Here is a 13,940-nt window from a genome sequence, read left to right as displayed (position 1 = left end):
ATGGAGGTCATGGTGGAGAGTGGTATGGGTCCGGTGTGGGAGATGGTTCGGCCCAAGGTGACAGTGGACTTGGATCAGGGCCACTCGGCGATTACTTCGTTGGTGTCCCCGGTGACGACCACGCACTTCATGAGAGTCAGACATGGGTTAGTCAGGGGATACTATTTTCAGACTTGTTGGCCAGTGATGGTCTTGATGCGGAGTTCGGCGGTTCACACTTCCTAGATGAGATCAGTGCCATTATGCAGGAGGATGATGCGGCACGTCGGCGAGGTCAGATTACGGGGACACAGGCACCCTTAGATGTCGATCTGAACGAGCCTCCTTCTGTGCTTGCTCATGACTATTTTGCGTTGGGTGGTACCCCTCCTTCCGCCTATACTGGAGGCGCATATTCAGTTGCCGGACCGTCCAGGGCACTCGTCCGCGGAGAGTCAGCTCCTTCAGGTTCTTCCTCACGTCCTTTGCCAGTCTAGCCTAGGCCACCTCCACAGGCAGACCTGGACGATGACGAGGATGACATTGAGGACGAGGAGCCGCTCGTCCGGAGAGGTCAGAGGACACGGGTCCCCCGTCATTGCTTCACCGGTTCGCATCTATTTAGATGACCTGTTTATGTGTATGACTTATGTTTATGATCAGTGTTGTACGTTAGCTTACTTTATTTATTTAAGTTATGTATGTGTAGGATCCGATTTGTATTTTGTTATTTATGTTACGTACCTTATTGCCTTATTGTGTATCAGTTAATTTGAAAATTGGTGTATGTTGTTTTATCGACGTACATATATGTCATATTTTGTGATATTTTGCTTAAGAAACAGAACACATCGATTAATTAAGAACGCATGTCAAATACATCACATTAACTTAAACAAAGTTTTTCACTTAACAACTTCAAGTAACAAATCCTAAAACAGTGGACTCTAAATACAAAAGCTTCAACAACGTAATAATAAAGCTAACAATACACCTACTTATCTCCCCCCCCCCCATGTGACTTGGTCCTCCAACCTGTGGACAACTCCGACGTGTGTGTCCTGGTTGCCGACAGAGCCCACATCTTTTCGGCCTGTTCGGATCCGTCTCGTCCATAGTAGTCCGTATCCTGGTGGACCTGGGGTGTCCCTCACTCACACGCCTCTTGTTGGGGTTTGGTATCACTGTCAGCACATCATATGGTGGCCAGAAATCCTCAGGAATGGGAGGTGTGAACCCCATCCGGTACACACTGAACACGGAGCGAAGACGATACACCTGGTGGACATACGGCTGCCAAGTAAGCCGTGAATAGACACAGTATGCCAGGGCGTGAGGACACGGGAAATAAAGTACCTGAAAGTATCCGTAGTCACATGTCTGAGACCCGAGTGACACCCTGTAGCTACCAAGTGAGAACGAACCAGTAGGTGTCGTCTCTGAGATGGTGAACTCCGAGTTATCTCTGTCGTACAAAGTCACCATAAAGCACCTCGCCGTCTTCAGATTGGCCTCTATACACTTCACCAGATGTTGACTGAATTGTTGTCCAGTTTCCAACTGGGCCTTAGCCTCTCCCCTTGCGAACGAATAGTTCGGCCAACCTCCCGTAAGTCGCCTTCACCAACGAGCACACAGGGAGATTCCTGACCCCCTTCAGGATCGAATTAACACACTCGGAGATGTTTGTCATCATGTGACCAAATCTCTTACCCTCATCCCGATGCTGAGTCCACAATAAATACTCGATCCGGTTCGCCCACTCACACATGGCAGGGTCTTCAGACCGCAGAATATCAAACCAGTAATCGAACTCCACCTCAGTCTTAGCATAGGTTGCATTCACAAGAAGCCTCCTTGCGTCCTTGCCCTTGAAGGTCAGGGCAAAATTTGCTGCCACATGTCGAATACAGAATGCACGGTAGGCAGCTGGAGGTAGCCATCCTCCGTCCGGAGCCTCAAGCGCAGTCTTGATGCCGTTATGCCTGTCTGATATAACTAGCAGACCCGGTTGCGGAATCACGTGCTGACGGAGGTGGGAGAGAAAGAAGGACCAGGACTCGGCATTCTCACCCTCAACCAGTGCAAATGCAACAGGCAGAATGTTGGAGTTCCCGTCCTGTGCAATCGCGACTAGCAACATACCCCCATACTTGCCATAAAGATGGGTGCCGTCAATACTCACCAAGGGCTTGCAATGACGGAATGCCTCAATACATGATGGAAACGTCCAGAAGAGTCGGTGAAAGTAAGCTTGCGAGTCGTCCACCTGGCCCCCAACTCGAACGGGGCTCATTCTAAGGACGGCAACAGTACCAAGCATCGTCAGCTGAACTCCTAACACCCACCTAGGGAGCTCGTTGTATGACTCATCCCAATCACCATAGATGTGGGCAACGGCCTTCTGCTTCGCCAACCAAACCCTCCTGTATATCGGCCTGAACCCAAAGGGTGCTGTCGTCGCATTCAGGAGCACCTTGATGCTGACGGATGCATCAGTTCTAACCATTGGCATGATGAATGCCGAGATCACATGATAATCTAGACTCCTGTGGTCGCTGGAGATGGACGTCGCGAGACACGTATGTGGTCCGTTGTACCGTTTGGCCTACCAAATGCCCTTGCGCTGCCGGAGACTAAGCCTAATCAACCATGTGCACCCATTCCTAAACTCAGAACACTTCCCAACATACCGGTGATAGTCAGACTCCACCACCTTGTACTGTACCCCGCGTCGGATGCTGTACGTCTTCACACTTAACACAGCCTCATCTTTATCCTGAAACTGCTGACCAACCTGAAACTCTATCAGACCTGCAGACCCTTCGGCATCTCTAGCACCAAATCCAGTAGGCTCCCCAGGAGCGCCCTCCTGTCTCATTGCATCCAAGTCCAAAGATGAAAAGTGCGAAGGGTACAGAACTAGAACCACCTCCCGCCCCAGCTGGATCACTCGCTCCAATATCATCGCCACTGTCATTAGCAATGATATCCGGCTCCACATCATCATCGTCTACATCATCCAACAATGCATCGCCCAGACCAGCCGGTGCAGCACACTGTAAAGAGGTCAGCACAATATCCCCTATTCCAACCTCGCTGCCTCCACTACAGTTGAGATCAACAGCGAACGAAAGCGGAGGCGACAGGCTCGACCGGAGGTTCATACACAGGGACGGACGAAGATGCACCAACAGGTCTGGAGCTAGAACCGGCTACCGTGCCTACGGTGTGGGTATTCCGGTTCGAACCCCCGGAGCTGGATACCACATCAACCAACTTCGCCAATAGTTCAGGTGTCCTAACTTCGGGAAACTGCCGACGACAATGAAACATGACCTGAAAGTCCTCATCACTCCCGATCGTGTAACAATCATACTTCACGATTTCTTGCAGCACCGAGATTGGAATGCGATAGAAAAATTTCTTAACCCGTTTCACGCCTTCCAGACCAAGTTTCTGTAGTACAGAATTAACAAGGTCATCATAACTCGTCGTAGGCCTCATAAAAATACTGAGAGGATCCTTATCGGTGAACTTCACACCGGATCGTGTTTTCCTCTTAATCGATCCTCTGTGGTAAACCAACACTACAAAACTCTCCTCACTAGCCATTTTCTCACTCTAATGAGATCAATTCATGTTCACACCATATTTATACATGTCTGGCCCTATATAATTCGAACCAGCCTAATTCGAACTAAGCATTGTGTAATTCGAATCAAGCAGTTTCGAATTACTTGGGATTGCGTGCTGGGGAGTAATTCGAATCACCATGATTCGAATGACTCTGTGTGTGTAATTCGAATCAGGTTGATTCGAATTAGTGGGTGTGTGTGAGTGTACATAGTTCGAATTACATTGATTCGATTTACATGTAGTTTGAGTTCGAATTGACCTGGTTCGAACTATATAGAAACGTGCATTGGTTTATTCATGAACCAGATTTTGGTTTGGCGGATTTGTGTAAAATTTTGCTCTCCTTAGCTTAATATAGTGATTTGTCCTAAAATTAATTTAATCTATAATTTTTAAATATCCAGCAATAAAAAAGTCAAGGGTCCAAGCGTTGTGGTCCAGGTGCTGCATTATCCGATGAATAAAAAAACAAAAAAATAATTTACAAAAAATAAAAATTTTATAAAACTAATGTTTTTATTTTTTGAATTTTTAAACTAAAAATTAAATTTTTTATTAAAAGTAAAAAAATAAAATAAAATTTAAGAATATCCAATAAATAAAAAATATGTAAATTTATTATTTTTAATTTTAAATTTATAAAATAAAAATAATTTTTTAATAAAAGTAGAGGAATAAAAAATTTTAATAATATCCAATAAATAAATAAAAAATTAACTTGTTAAAATTAATTTATTTTAAATTTTTTAAAAAGTCCAACAATAAAAAAGTCAAGAGTTCGGACATCGTAGTTCGAATGCATAATTATTCGGTAAATAATTTTTTTTTACAAGGTTAAAAATTTATAAAATTAAAGTTTTTTATTTTTAAATTTTTAAATTAAAAAATTAAATTTTTTATTTAAAAATAAAAAATAAAATAAAGTCTAACAATATCCAATAAATAAAAAAATGTTCAAATCATCATCATCATTATTACAAAAAATAACATAATATTACTGTAAATCATGTCTAATATATAAAATATTAACCTATTCTTTTATTGAATTGCAAAATTAAATGAGTTAGCACCCCCCGGGGGCGGCGGGCCGTAGTGTTAATAACCTTAATTTATTTAATTTAATGATAGTATTATATAATATATTCGAGTCATTTTAATGATTAAGTTTAATTAAGTCGATTTAATAATTTAAGAATTGATAATTGAAAATTTTAAATAAAAGAAAAAAAAGAGAAGAAACATAAAAGAAGTTAATTAAATTTAATTAAAAAAATAATATATTCATCTAATATTTTTTTAATTTAATCAGTATTTTTCTCAGCATATTTTATTGAGATCTTAATTAACTTGGTTCTTGAACCATTAATCAATTATTTTCATCTTAACAGAGTAAATTACTAAGGCATGGCAATGCCATATATAATGCTTATCTATTAAATCTCTAAATTTTATAATACCTAATATTTTACGATACAAATCAACATCCCATTAAAATGTCATATGAGAATTTGTAAAAATAAATAAAAAAATAATTTAATTCACGCTTATAAAATTCAGATTAAAAAACTCAAAAATCAACCAAATGAATTTGAAAACTTAGAAATTAAATTGATTAGTTAATAAAAGGGATAAGCATGGTTTTGGTCTCTAAAGTTTAGCGCCAGAATCGATTTCGTCCTTCTTCTCATTTTGGATTTAAAATCGTCCTTAACGTTTTTTTTCGTATTAAAATCGTTCTTTTAATTTTTTTGGACAAAAATACTCTCACCACTATCAACATAATTACCTCCTCCACTACCACCGCCACCAACACCAACACCACCGCCACAACCAGCTCCAGCACCACCACCACCACCATCACCACCAACACCAACACCAACACCACCCCTCACCAACTGCCACTCCACCACCATTATCAACATCATCATCACCATCATCATCATCATCAACATTCACTGCCACTCCACCACCACCAACACCACCACCAACGCCGCCGCCGTCCCCCTCCCCCACCCCCACCCCCACCCCGCGTCCCCTCCCCCTCCCCGTCTCCCCCTTCCCCCCACCCCGCGTCCCCACCCGTCCCCTCCCCCTCCCCGTCTGCCCTTCCCCCCACCTCCACCTCCACCTCCACACAGAGAAGCAGAAACAGAAAATCAACAAATCAGAAACAGAAAGCAACAATAATATTCCACAAATCAGTAACAAATCAGCAACAATAATAATAATAATAAGAAGAAGAAGAAGAAGGGGGGAAGAAGAAGAAGAAGAAGAAGCGGCGGGTGGCGGTGGGGTCGGCGAGGCGGTGAGGCAGAAGCGGAGGCGAGGCGGCGAGGCAGACGCGGCGAGGCAGAGGCAGAGGCAGAGACGGTGAGGCGGCAAGGCGACGAGACAGAGGCGATGGGAACAGCCGAGGCGACAGCGATAGCCGCCGTCCCCTTCCCCCTTTTCCCTTCCCCCTCCCCCCTTCCCCCCACCTCCACCCCACGTCCTTTCCCCTTCCCCCAACCCCGAACCCCACGTCCTTTCCCCTTCCCCTCCAAGCTTCGTCGCCGGCGCCGTCCCCCCTCCCCCCTTCCCCTTCCCCCTCCCCCTCCCCTCCCCTCCCCCTTCGTATACCCTTTGCCTCCCCCCCCCCACAAAACGCGTTTTCTTTTTTTTTTTTTAATTTTATATTTTTTTATTAAAGTAAGGGTAAATTTGGAATAAATTAAAAATTTTTATTAAAAAGGACGATTTTAAAATGAAATGCAATATTAAGGACGATTTTAAGTCAAAAATTACATCAGAGACGGTTTTGATTCTGACTCTCAACGTTAAGGACCAAAATAGTACTTATTCCTTAATAAAATGTATGACATTAAATGAATTTTCTTTTTATTATTTTGCATGATAAAATTAATCAAAATTGTCCTCGAAAGATAAAATTAATCAAAATCGTCCTCGAAAGATAAAATTAATCAAAATCGTCCTCGAAAGATACACGACTTGGTCACGTTAGTCCTTCCGTCATCTCCGTAGCTGAGTTGGCAAACGGCCACTGACGTGGACCGTTAACTGCCAACGTGGCAGACAACCAAAACGACACCGTTTTGGTAGAAGGCTCTCCTAGCCTTGAAACGTCGTCGTTCTTCTCTTCTTCTTCACAGTTTTTTTTCTTATTCTTCTTTGCATCATCTTCAATTCCCAAACATTGCAATTCATCAATGCAAGGTTCTTCTTCACCTTCCCCCAATTTAGCTCCTTCTCCAACCACAATTTCGTCCACAACCTCCTCCACTTCGCAGCTGCTACCACCAGAGACCTTCACCTCATCGCCGCCTTCTTCACACCCTTTCTCGATGGCACATGCTCTGGGCAGCTCGTTCTCCGGCTCAATCCCAATCACAGCATCAGAGGTTCCCTCGGCTGCGGCTGGCAGTTGATCCTCTTATCCGCACTCCGCACTCCGCACAATGCTTTCGGTGGCAGATTCTTCTTCTTCTCTCTCTTCCTCCCTCTTCCACTCCCCTTCACTTCTCAGCCTCAACACTCATCGGCGCCCTTTCACTTTCACTTCTCCACCTACTCCACGGAATCTTCATTCTGTTTGCTTCTTCAACGCACCTAACAAACCCAATACCAATTGGCCTCTTCTCAGCCGATGGGAGGTACCTTGGGAATGGCAAACCGTTACACTAACCTCTCTCGCTTGTGGATTAGGGTGTGTTTTCAAAACCTTATCGTGGAACTAACCACATCCTAATAATACGATTTTAATTTTAATCCACTAATTTATTCCCAGGCAGTTTTGTTTTGACAGGTTTGGTTGAGGCCACAACTCTTCCATATCTGGGAATTCGACCTGAGGTGCTTAGTATGGATGAGAAAGCAGAGTTACTCTTTTTAGATCAGGGGTATGCTAATACCAAATACCTACCTCTCACTTATTTGCTTTTATAACTTTGGTTTTGAGTTAATTATTTTGGCAGCATCACATCACAACTGCTGCTGTACTCGGAATTATATATGCCATTGCCAGCAATTTCCAGCCACTCCCTCAAGACTTGTTCAAATATGGTATGATCAGTTAACAACCCTTCAATTATATCAAGATTTCTAAGGTTAACATTTGTCACTTCAATTAAGTTCATACTTCATAGTCACTTGTTTCACATCTAAATGTTGTTCTAGAATCCACCTTTTTTCTCTAAAGCTTGTCTTACTGAGGTGTTTAGTTAGCAGTTTACTTACCTTGAAAAGTTACAATGTTATACACCTATGAGTGTTGAGGCTGAGAAGTGAAGTAGGTGGAGAAGTGAAAGTGAAAGGGCGCCAAGTGCGGATAAGAAGAAACTGCCACTGAAAGCATTGTGCGGAGTGCAGAGTGCGGATAAGAGGATCAATATCCATTTTCAGTCAGTACTTTTTACAAATAGATGGTCTGTAACTTCCACTCTTCCTCAGAAATAGCAGGATTTTCTGTTGAAATGTAATGGTGTTTTGATTTGGATTGATTGAATGGGTAGATATTATTGTGTAGTAGTGTTTCAGCTCGGAGTTCAATTTTTTAACTTCACCTTTTGATGGCTAATGCTGCTATTGATACTGAATTTTTAGGAGAAGAACCTTCGGAATCATTGTTTATGAATAGTGCTCTTAAGAGGATCCTATTAAGGACTAGTTTGACTAATTTTTAGAATTTGAGGAATGAAAATGATTTATGATTGGACTTTCAAAGACTATTTTGATTATAAAAAACTTTTTTATATGTCAAGTGATGCCACGTGTCATTGACCTGCCAGGTGGCGTGCCATGTGTCACTGATCTGCCACGTGGCATGACACGTCATCATGCCACGTGGCACTTAACATGACACGTCATCGTCCAACTGACGGAAGGACTAACGTGACCAAGTCGTGTATCTTTCGAAGACGATTTTGATTAATTTTATCTTTCAAGGACCAAAATGGAGATCGAGGTATCTTTCAGGGACGATTTTGACTATTAACTCATATTTCTAATCGCGAAAGCTTGATGAAGGATGACTTCAATATTTAGCAAGTTAGCATGATAATATAATATTGATTATTTCTAATTGCGCCCTTTTTCGTTCTTTCGTTTTTCTTTTTTAAAACTTAAATTGCCCTAAAAAGATTAACTGAAAAGAACTAAGCTTGCAGAGAACTCAGATCTGAAATTTCAATACCAACACCATTCAAAGATAATTGCGGATCAAAAATCAAAGTACCAGGTTCGTGAATCCTTTTTTCTATATTTTCATTACTACGCTTCCAAGCTACAAGTGAATTCTTCATAGTTGGAGCTGAAACACTGATCTATTATGTAACTATGGACTAATAATACATGAAAGAAATAACGGGTTTGGTATTAGATTTTTCTTTTTATATTCCCTTATTCTAATGGAATTCCCCAAATCCCCTTCCAAAGACAAACGATTCGTCAATCGCAAATGGATTTTGAGAATCCTTGCAGCAATTTTGGTCACTCTGCTGTTGTTACTGGGTTTTCATTTGGAGTCAGGTTATGGTAGAAATGGTCACTTCAATGCGGCGTCGTATTACACTGTTGTTGTGGATTGTGGAAGCACTGGTACACGGGTGAACGTGTATGAGTGGAACATTGGGGTTATAAGCAATGGTAGCTTGCCAATTCTGCTGAATTCTTATCCTGATAACAGTTCAACAACAAAGAACTCACTCTGGAAGAGTTCTTGTCAGTATCACTGTATGCAAACTGAACCCGGGTTGGACAAGTTTGTGAATGATTCTTCGGGAGTGAGGAATTCTTTGGAGCCATTGATTGCTTGGGCAGAGAATGTGATCCCACGCGAAATGCATAGGGAAACACCTGTTTTTGTTCTGGCCACTGCTGGTCTGAGGAGGCTTCCCGGAAGTGATGCCGTGCGAGTTTTGGAAGATGTTGAGGTAGTTGTGAAAGGTCATTCATTTATGTGTAGGAAGAGTTGGATAAGGGTTCTGAGTGGGAGGGAAGAAGCTTATTATGGTTGGGTGGCTTTGAATTACAAGATGGGAAGATTTGATGGTTATCAAGGTGATCGTACTTTTGGGATTCTTGATTTGGGTGGCTCATCGTTGCAGATTGTGGTAGAGGTAGACAATGGTGCTGGAGATGATTCTCATGTTATGACATCAAGGATTAGTTCAATTGAGCATAATATTGTGGCGTACTCGTTGCCTGCATTTGGTTTAAATGAAGCGTTTGATAGGACAGTTCTTATGCTCAGAAATAGTCAAATTGCAGAAGGAATTGGAAGTGTCTCTATTATCAGACATCCTTGTTTGATGTCTACTTTTGCACAAAATTATACCTGCAATTCTTGCTCTGCATTTGACGCCACATATCAGAAAAATCATAGCCAACCCAATGAAACGAAACCTCGGTCTTTACGACTTATTGGAGATCCTGATTGGGAGCAATGCAAGGAAATAGCTATTGCTTCTTCAATGAACTCAAGCAATACTAAAGTTCCACATCCAAATGCTGGCAAAGACTGCGAAGCAAGTTCATTTTCTCATATTGGTAAGTTTATATAGTTTGAATTTATACACTCCTAAGTTGTTTCGGGATGATGAAATTTTTCTCATAGCTCTTTAACTCTTTATACATTATATGTTAATTAAAAATTGCGAAATTCATTTTGGCTAAGCAAATTCTATCAGAGTTAATCACCGACATAAGTAAGAAATTTACCATTGGGTTTTTGTCTCAATTTGTCACCCTTTTACCAGAATTATCGACAGAATTATCGACAGAAAAGATCACATTAAAAAGAAGAAAAGAAGCAACAGTGAAATCCAATACTACATACACAAATTTGATACCAAAAAGGTTTACTTCTCAAGTGTTGATAACGTGAAAATGCATTACTTTTCATGATTAGCGTGTAGTCTACCCCCCTATTATCATTGTAGGGATCCCCATTGGCCCACCCACCAGAAGGCAAAAAGAACAAGGAAATCAGGGGGGTGGTTACTTTGGATTTTGTTTCCATGATTTTCACATAAAAATGCAGAAACTTATTATGCTTCATTCTGCACCTTACAGGCATCAGTCTACCTAATTTAACAGCTATTGCACACCCAATCAAGCGCTTTCATGCTTTGTCTGGTTTCTTTTTTGTCTACAACAAGCTTAATTTGAGCCCAAGAGCCAACCTAACAATGGTTTGGGATTCAGGCAAACAGATATGTTCAAATTTATGGGCTGGCTTGAGCAGTATTTCTGATAATTCAAATTACATGGGACAATTTTGTTTCCAGGTGGCTTATATGGCATCTTTGATCGACTATGGAATGTGTCTTGGCGATGTTGAAATGGTGTTTGGTCCAGGTGATGTTTCCTGGACGTTAGGAGCTGCAATGGTTGAAGGTAAATTTCTATGGTTAAATTCAACAAACCGCAAACCAGAGACTATCATCTCAACCTTAAGGAATGTCAAGGTCCTTTCTTCTCCAACTTTGCTCTTTGCTGTACTTGTATTTGTTTTATTGATTGTTAATTGTAGCCAAATCAAGCTACCAATGCCAAGCAGGAGGGCTTCTGCTTCTGGCTTATCGTTGCCAACATATACTCATATAAGACGGCGTTCTTTTTAACTATTAATTCAGTGTTCTTGATCGTTCTGACCTTTGCATAACTTCATTTTAATAAGACATGATACTAAGAGGTTTGAAACTTGGTGCTTATTTAATTGGGTCATCAAAAATTTAAAACCACACACCTAGAGGAAAGTGGCTTTTATACCAAGCTTTTGATGCCAATTGGCAAACGTTAATGAAAGATAGTGGGAAAAACTCTCACGTATTCATTGCTGATTCTTCAATTGATATATTGATATATAAGAATGATATTTGTACACCTAAAGTTATGCTATTCATGTATTTGGCAATATCTGAGATTAAGTCCGTGTAGGCTGTGAATTTGAAACTAAAGTTGGTCATAGACTCGTAGTAGCTATTCTTTAAAAATGACTGAGTGCTTGTGCAATCTTGACGTGTAATATTGCTAGTAATTTAGCCTGCTTGTAAGGGTTATTGTTTGAAAATCAATCAAACATGTGATTCATTCGTTATCTTAATTTTTCATGGGTCTGCTGGTGGATCCCGTGACGCCGGAGCTTTCACTGACTAAGGACAATTTTGTACCGGTATTTTCCACTTTACAGAAGTTAAGTTTTATTAGCTTTAAAGCAACGTTATGTCTAAAACATAGACATAGAATTGTAGAAACTCGCCTAAGCTTTGTGAAAAGTTGATTGTTGTGAAAGACATTTCATTTGGTTATTAAAAAGTAGATAAACTTCTCCTTTTTGCGGTACTTGATTGTTGTAATCCATAGTTTGTGGAGCGCGGATCGCCCCTTACTACTTGATATAGAAATTTGTACTTTTCTTTCCATACCGTTTTCTACCATCCAAATCCTATATGTAGAATTTGACTAATAAAATAATTATTTTTTCACATTCTAAAAGGAAAAACAAATGCACAAACTATAGACCACATGAAGGAGGCAGTTCCAGTTACAAAAGGGAAAAAGAAAAATATTTTTCAAGTGAGTCTGATCTCTTTTGATATTAAGTTATTAACATATAGTCATATACAAATGCTATTACAGCATATTATGATTGACAACATTTGCATCCAAATACTAGATCAACAACAATTCTTTCAATATGCTGCAACATCAACTGATTTACAACCCAAATCAGGGGCATCAATGTCGACCCAAACCTCGTTCCGGGGCTTAACGGTCTTAAAAGGAGCATCATACTGAGCAATGGAGTAAGAACTCCTGGAGGGAGTTGAGTCAGCCCAAGGGGACCTGCTGAGGCAGGTGGCAAGCTTTTGAGCTTCTTTGACAACCCTATCATCCTTGGCAAAACCAGAGAACTCTCTGACCGCAATGCAGTGGCTGGCGAATTTGTGGGGCTTGATGCTGAGTTCTGGCAATGGGAGTGGTGGGGTGGCTTGGAACTTGACAGGCAAGTAAAGACTAACATAATACCCTTGTGATTCGAGGGGTCCAGCTCCGGGGACCATTGTTGTCAGCACCGGAGCAGTCATGGGAATTCGAGAGAAGTTAAGGTTGGCACCTTGTATGAATTGAAACAACCTACAAAGGTTCAAAACAAACAACTGCTGTACTTGAACACCTAAAAGAATACGTGTATGGACACAATCATAATAATAAAATGGTTAAGAATAACAAAACTACTAAATTTTTTACATTGTCCAATGTATTAAGACAAACTTCTTGGTTTTAATCCTTGACAACAGGGGGTTGTTGATTGTGTGGCTCAAACTTTTTCTTGTGCGGTGTGGTAAATAATTCAGGTTGTTGATGGCTATGCCGGAGATGATATCGGATTTTTTTTTTCTGTTCTTGTCTTTCTTTGCTCCACCTGAGTGTTGAGTTCTTTTGTTCAAAACAAAAAAGCACTGGCCTTGAATCTTGATGACCCAAACTAAATAAATTTCAACAATCTTCAGCCTTGACGCTATAATTTTTGCAGCAATGGTTCCTAAATTCTACTAGCCCATTCTAGGATATTGAATTGAATCTTGGTGTGGATAGAAAGTAATAAATAGGTAGCATACCTATGGAAACCGTTCCAGGTGGCTTTCTGGAAGGAAAGTTGAAGAAGAGCAGGCGCGGACATCCAAACAGAGTGTTGATAGAGCCTGATCTCGAATTCCGACTCCTTGTGGATTAGTGTGTACTGCGGTGATTCGATCGCACTACAAAATGCCACCAAAAGCAGCAAGTTGACCACAAACACCGCCGCTGTCTTCTTCATCGCCATCATCTCCATTCCCCCTCGGCCTTCGCTCAACCTATCTTATGTGTCACGTTGCCAATACTGTTTCTTTTTTAATTTATTTTATTATTATTTTAGCCGTGTTTGCTCGTTTCGCTCTTTGTTTTTGCTGTTTAGACGAAAGGCAGTTTAATTATAGAATTGGAGCAGGTTTGGAGAAGGCAAAAATAGTTCGAATATACCAACGACTTATACCGTGACAAACTTTTGTTAGGTACTTAAATGATTTTTTTCCTGATAAATAAAAGTAGAATTAATCTCTATATACAAATCATTTAACTAAACAAGTCTAATAAGTCATATACACTCCCGCTCTCCTACTGTACGTTCTTCTTCTTCTCTTTCTTCTTCTTTGTCATTCTTTTGTCTTCTTCTTCTTCTCTTTCTTTTTTGTTATTTTTTCTTTAGTTATCGTCGTCACAAACACCATTTCCTCCTCTTTTTTTTTTTTCTCATTGGACTTTCTTCTCCTCCTTCCTTT

At 40.8% G+C, this 13,940-nt stretch overlaps 3 protein-coding genes across 4 annotated transcripts; 1 reads left to right on the top strand and 2 right to left on the bottom strand.

The window, feature by feature from the left end:
* Positions 1-600: 600 nt before the first annotated feature.
* LOC148577832 (uncharacterized) lies at positions 601-3,594 on the bottom strand. The gene is made up of 8 exons (XM_088502913.1): positions 3,247-3,594; positions 2,898-3,038; positions 2,673-2,851; positions 2,197-2,480; positions 1,782-2,112; positions 1,336-1,597; positions 1,138-1,272; positions 601-609 (listed from the first exon to the last, which is right to left on the bottom strand). Exons 1-8 carry the CDS (start codon positions 3,592-3,594, stop codon positions 601-603), a joined length of 1,689 nt encoding a protein of 562 aa, XP_088359039.1.
* A 5,118-nt stretch (positions 3,595-8,712) lies between these two features.
* On the top strand, positions 8,713-11,956 carry LOC107631896 (putative apyrase 7). Of its 2 annotated transcripts, XM_088501592.1 has the most exons (3): positions 8,728-8,851; positions 9,049-10,161; positions 10,687-11,956. In XM_088501592.1, exons 2-3 carry the CDS (start codon positions 9,348-9,350, stop codon positions 11,235-11,237), a joined length of 1,365 nt encoding a protein of 454 aa, XP_088357718.1. In that variant the 5' UTR covers positions 8,728-8,851; positions 9,049-9,347; the 3' UTR covers positions 11,238-11,956. The 2 variants fall into 2 exon arrangements, with proteins under 2 accessions (XP_020978240.1, XP_088357718.1); XM_021122581.2 differs by having other exon boundaries at positions 8,713-10,161.
* A 228-nt stretch (positions 11,957-12,184) lies between these two features.
* LOC107631910 (uncharacterized) lies at positions 12,185-13,675 on the bottom strand. The gene is made up of 2 exons (XM_088501593.1): positions 13,239-13,675; positions 12,185-12,753 (listed from the first exon to the last, which is right to left on the bottom strand). Exons 1-2 carry the CDS (start codon positions 13,451-13,453, stop codon positions 12,309-12,311), a joined length of 660 nt encoding a protein of 219 aa, XP_088357719.1. The 5' UTR covers positions 13,454-13,675; the 3' UTR covers positions 12,185-12,308.
* Between the last annotated feature and the right edge of the window lie 265 nt (positions 13,676-13,940).

This window comes from Arachis ipaensis, chromosome B1 (assembly GCF_059453495.1).
Source record: "Arachis ipaensis isolate K30076 ecotype BB chromosome B1, ASM5945349v1, whole genome shotgun sequence".
Classification (NCBI taxonomy): Eukaryota; Viridiplantae; Streptophyta; class Magnoliopsida; order Fabales; family Fabaceae; genus Arachis; species Arachis ipaensis.
The sequence above is the reverse complement of the archived record's forward strand: the minus strand, read 5'-3'. Positions and strand labels throughout refer to the sequence as shown.

Bases quoted from the DNA above. Each gene is read 5' to 3' on its own strand.
- LOC107631910 (XM_088501593.1), bottom strand. From the start codon at position 13,453: ATGGAGATGATGGCGATGAAGAAGACAGCGGCGGTGTTTGTGGTCAAC. The intron at 12,754-13,238 runs GTATGCTACCTA...GAACCTTTGTAG, and splicing joins ACCTGGAACGGTTTCCATAG to GTTGTTTCAATTCATACAAG.
- LOC107631896 (XM_021122581.2), top strand. From the start codon at position 9,021: ATGGAATTCCCCAAATCCCCTTCCAAAGACAAACGATTCGTCAATCGC. The intron at 10,162-10,686 runs GTAAGTTTATAT...TGCACCTTACAG, and splicing joins AAGTTCATTTTCTCATATTG to GCATCAGTCTACCTAATTTA.
- LOC148577832 (XM_088502913.1), bottom strand. From the start codon at position 3,594: ATGGCTAGTGAGGAGAGTTTTGTAGTGTTGGTTTACCACAGAGGATCG. The intron at 2,481-2,672 runs GTATGTTGGGAA...GCCAATGGTTAG, and splicing joins GTGGAGTCTGACTATCACCG to AACTGATGCATCCGTCAGCA. The intron at 1,273-1,335 runs GTACTTTATTTC...CTTACTTGGCAG, and splicing joins GTGACTACGGATACTTTCAG to CCGTATGTCCACCAGGTGTA.